Source organism: Anastrepha obliqua, chromosome 6 (genome assembly GCF_027943255.1).
Source record: "Anastrepha obliqua isolate idAnaObli1 chromosome 6, idAnaObli1_1.0, whole genome shotgun sequence".
Classification (NCBI taxonomy): Eukaryota; Metazoa; Arthropoda; class Insecta; order Diptera; family Tephritidae; genus Anastrepha; species Anastrepha obliqua.
Window position 1 is genome coordinate 40,626,739 of NC_072897.1, and position 2,160 is coordinate 40,628,898.

Consider the following 2,160-nt stretch of genomic DNA (forward strand, 5'->3'; position numbering starts at 1 on the left):
TCATCGACGTTGTTAGTTGAATATAGATTAGACCAGTCAGTGTTGGTGAAGAAGGCGTTCAGGTTGGTGTAATCGGCATTCTTGAAGGCCCTGTAGGTTGATTTGGCGGATTTTAGGTTAGGCTGTAATTCGACCTCAATAGCAAGCGCCGGGTGGAAGGAATCCATCTTGGTTAGTTCTTGAGTGCTTGTAACTCTTGCTTCAATATTATTGAAGCAGAGATCTAGCAGATTATTATTGTTATACAGTATGGCGTTATATTGTGTACATTCAAGTGAGGAGAAGCCTTCGTATAGCAGATATTCACAGTCAGAGCGAGGAGTGCTACTCGGAAGATTGTAGTCTCCTGTTATCAGGAGTCTGGCGTTAGGGTATTTTTCTTTCAGAAAGAAGAGAGTGTCTATGTGTGTTTGGTATGATACAGGGGTTGATCTTGGTGGTAGGTAGGCACAGCCGACGATGAGATCCGCATTATTACACTTTATCCTGATGAACACTTGTTCAACGGTTGTGTCCGCAGTTGTTATGCGATCTGCTTGGATAGAGCGCTTAGTAGCAACAAGCACGCCTCCACCTCGTTCACACCCACTAGTAGATAAATCCCTGTCTCTCCTGAAGATAGTGAATGTATCATCCATGATTTCGCCATCAAGGATGGCTGGGTGAAGCCAGGACTCCGTTATACAGATGACATCAGTGTTACTGATCGCCGTAGCGGTCAGAAATCTGGTTAATTTTGTCCTCAGGCCTCTGACGTTCTGATACAACACTCTTATTGCTGAGGGTTTTGCGATCTTTGCTGAGCGAGCGAAAATTCTTGTTGACTATTTTAGGGGTGCCGTTTATGTATTTAATAGTCTTATTAGTGTCACCATTTTTCTCTAATGTGTCCAACTGAGTGCGCAGGTTCTTGAGCAGGAGTAAGGTCCGATTTGAAAGCTATCTGGGTTCCATCAACTGTAGTAGGAGGCTTAGATTTTAGAATAGTTAAGGCAATAGTTGGGGACGGAGTTTCAATTAGCAAAGGACGCGAACGTCCAGCTATGGGGCGACCAAGCCTGCGTAGCTTTAGGTTGTCGATGCTAGTTGATAGGTTAGGTGGCAGGATGGCAGATATCTGTGTCCTGTCTTCATCAAGCCTGTCGTTCCCAGAGGCTTTCTTCGACTCCATGACGTTGAGCACTACGACGTTTGATTCACGCCGCTTGCGTTCGTTGAACTCAGCAAATACTTCCTCGGGAGACGTGGAGTTAACGGTGTAGGATGTGAGTTTATTTTCGACTGTGGTTAGCCTATTGTTGAGACGGGCACAAGTATCAGTTAAAGAGGTGTTTTGTTTAGCGATTTTAGTTACATCGTTTCTGAGATCGGCTATGTTGTCCTCGATGGCAGCTTTGAATCTGTCAATCTTTGCTTCTAGTTTCTGAGATAGACGGTTAAACTGATTGTTAAACAATTGCTCCAGTTTGTCCATAGTGACTGTGTCGTCGGCATCATCTGACATCAGGTCTTCTTGGGTGATGACACTAACCTCAAATTTGCAAGTAGCGCATTTCCAGATCACACCATCCTTTTTAATGCTCCTAGCCAATATTTTGTATTCATCAGGGGTAAGTCCCGTGCATTTTGAGTGAATCCATGTACGGCATCCAGAGCATAGAATGCTGGGCTCCATTCTTTCATTAATAATAGTTGAGCAAATACCACATGTGTAGTGATGCTGGTGAGAGCCAAGTTTTTTTGGAGGCATATTTGAAGTTTAAGGGTATGATAGCGTTGAGATATATGCAGAGTATCAGCAAAATTATACTTGAATACTTGAGAGTACACTAATTTGATTTATTTATTAATAACTTAAATATCGGATAAAAAAAGCGCGGAACGAACGACAAAGCAAACAAAGCAAACGAACAAAAAAAAAATTTGGAAATTCGTCAAGAATAAAAAAAGGAACAATTGCGATATACCCTCCTCAATATATTGGAATAATAAGTCGGCCAACACTGGTGTTGAGACCTGCGACCTATTTGCGTCTTTTTTCGAAAGTGTCTATTCTTCAAATATGCAACGTGATAATATTACGTTTCCACCAAAAGCAAACACCGTGTTTGCAGGAGTTGTGTTTGGGAGAACTGTCAACTGTTTCCACCGAAATGTGTT

The 2,160-nt window shown here is 42.4% G+C and overlaps 1 protein-coding gene across 1 annotated transcript; it reads right to left on the reverse strand.

Moving 5' to 3' along the window:
• Nucleotides 1-926: 926 nt before the first annotated feature.
• On the reverse strand, nt 927-1,768 carry LOC129250852 (uncharacterized). Its single transcript, XM_054890454.1, has 2 exons — nt 1,355-1,768; nt 927-1,292 (listed from the first exon to the last, which is right to left on the reverse strand). The coding sequence occupies exons 1-2, from the start codon at nt 1,748-1,750 to the stop codon at nt 1,272-1,274; spliced, it is 417 nt and encodes a 138-aa protein (XP_054746429.1). The 5' UTR covers nt 1,751-1,768; the 3' UTR covers nt 927-1,271.
• Between the last annotated feature and the right edge of the window lie 392 nt (nt 1,769-2,160).

Excerpts from the sequence above, each read along its gene's own strand:
- LOC129250852 (XM_054890454.1), bottom strand. The coding sequence starts at position 1,750 with ATGCCTCCAAAAAAACTTGGCTCTCACCAGCATCACTACACATGTGGT. Across the intron at positions 1,293-1,354 it reads TAGCCGATCTCAGAAACGAT|GCTAACCACAGTCGAAAATA; the intron begins GTAACTAAAATC and ends TCTCAACAATAG.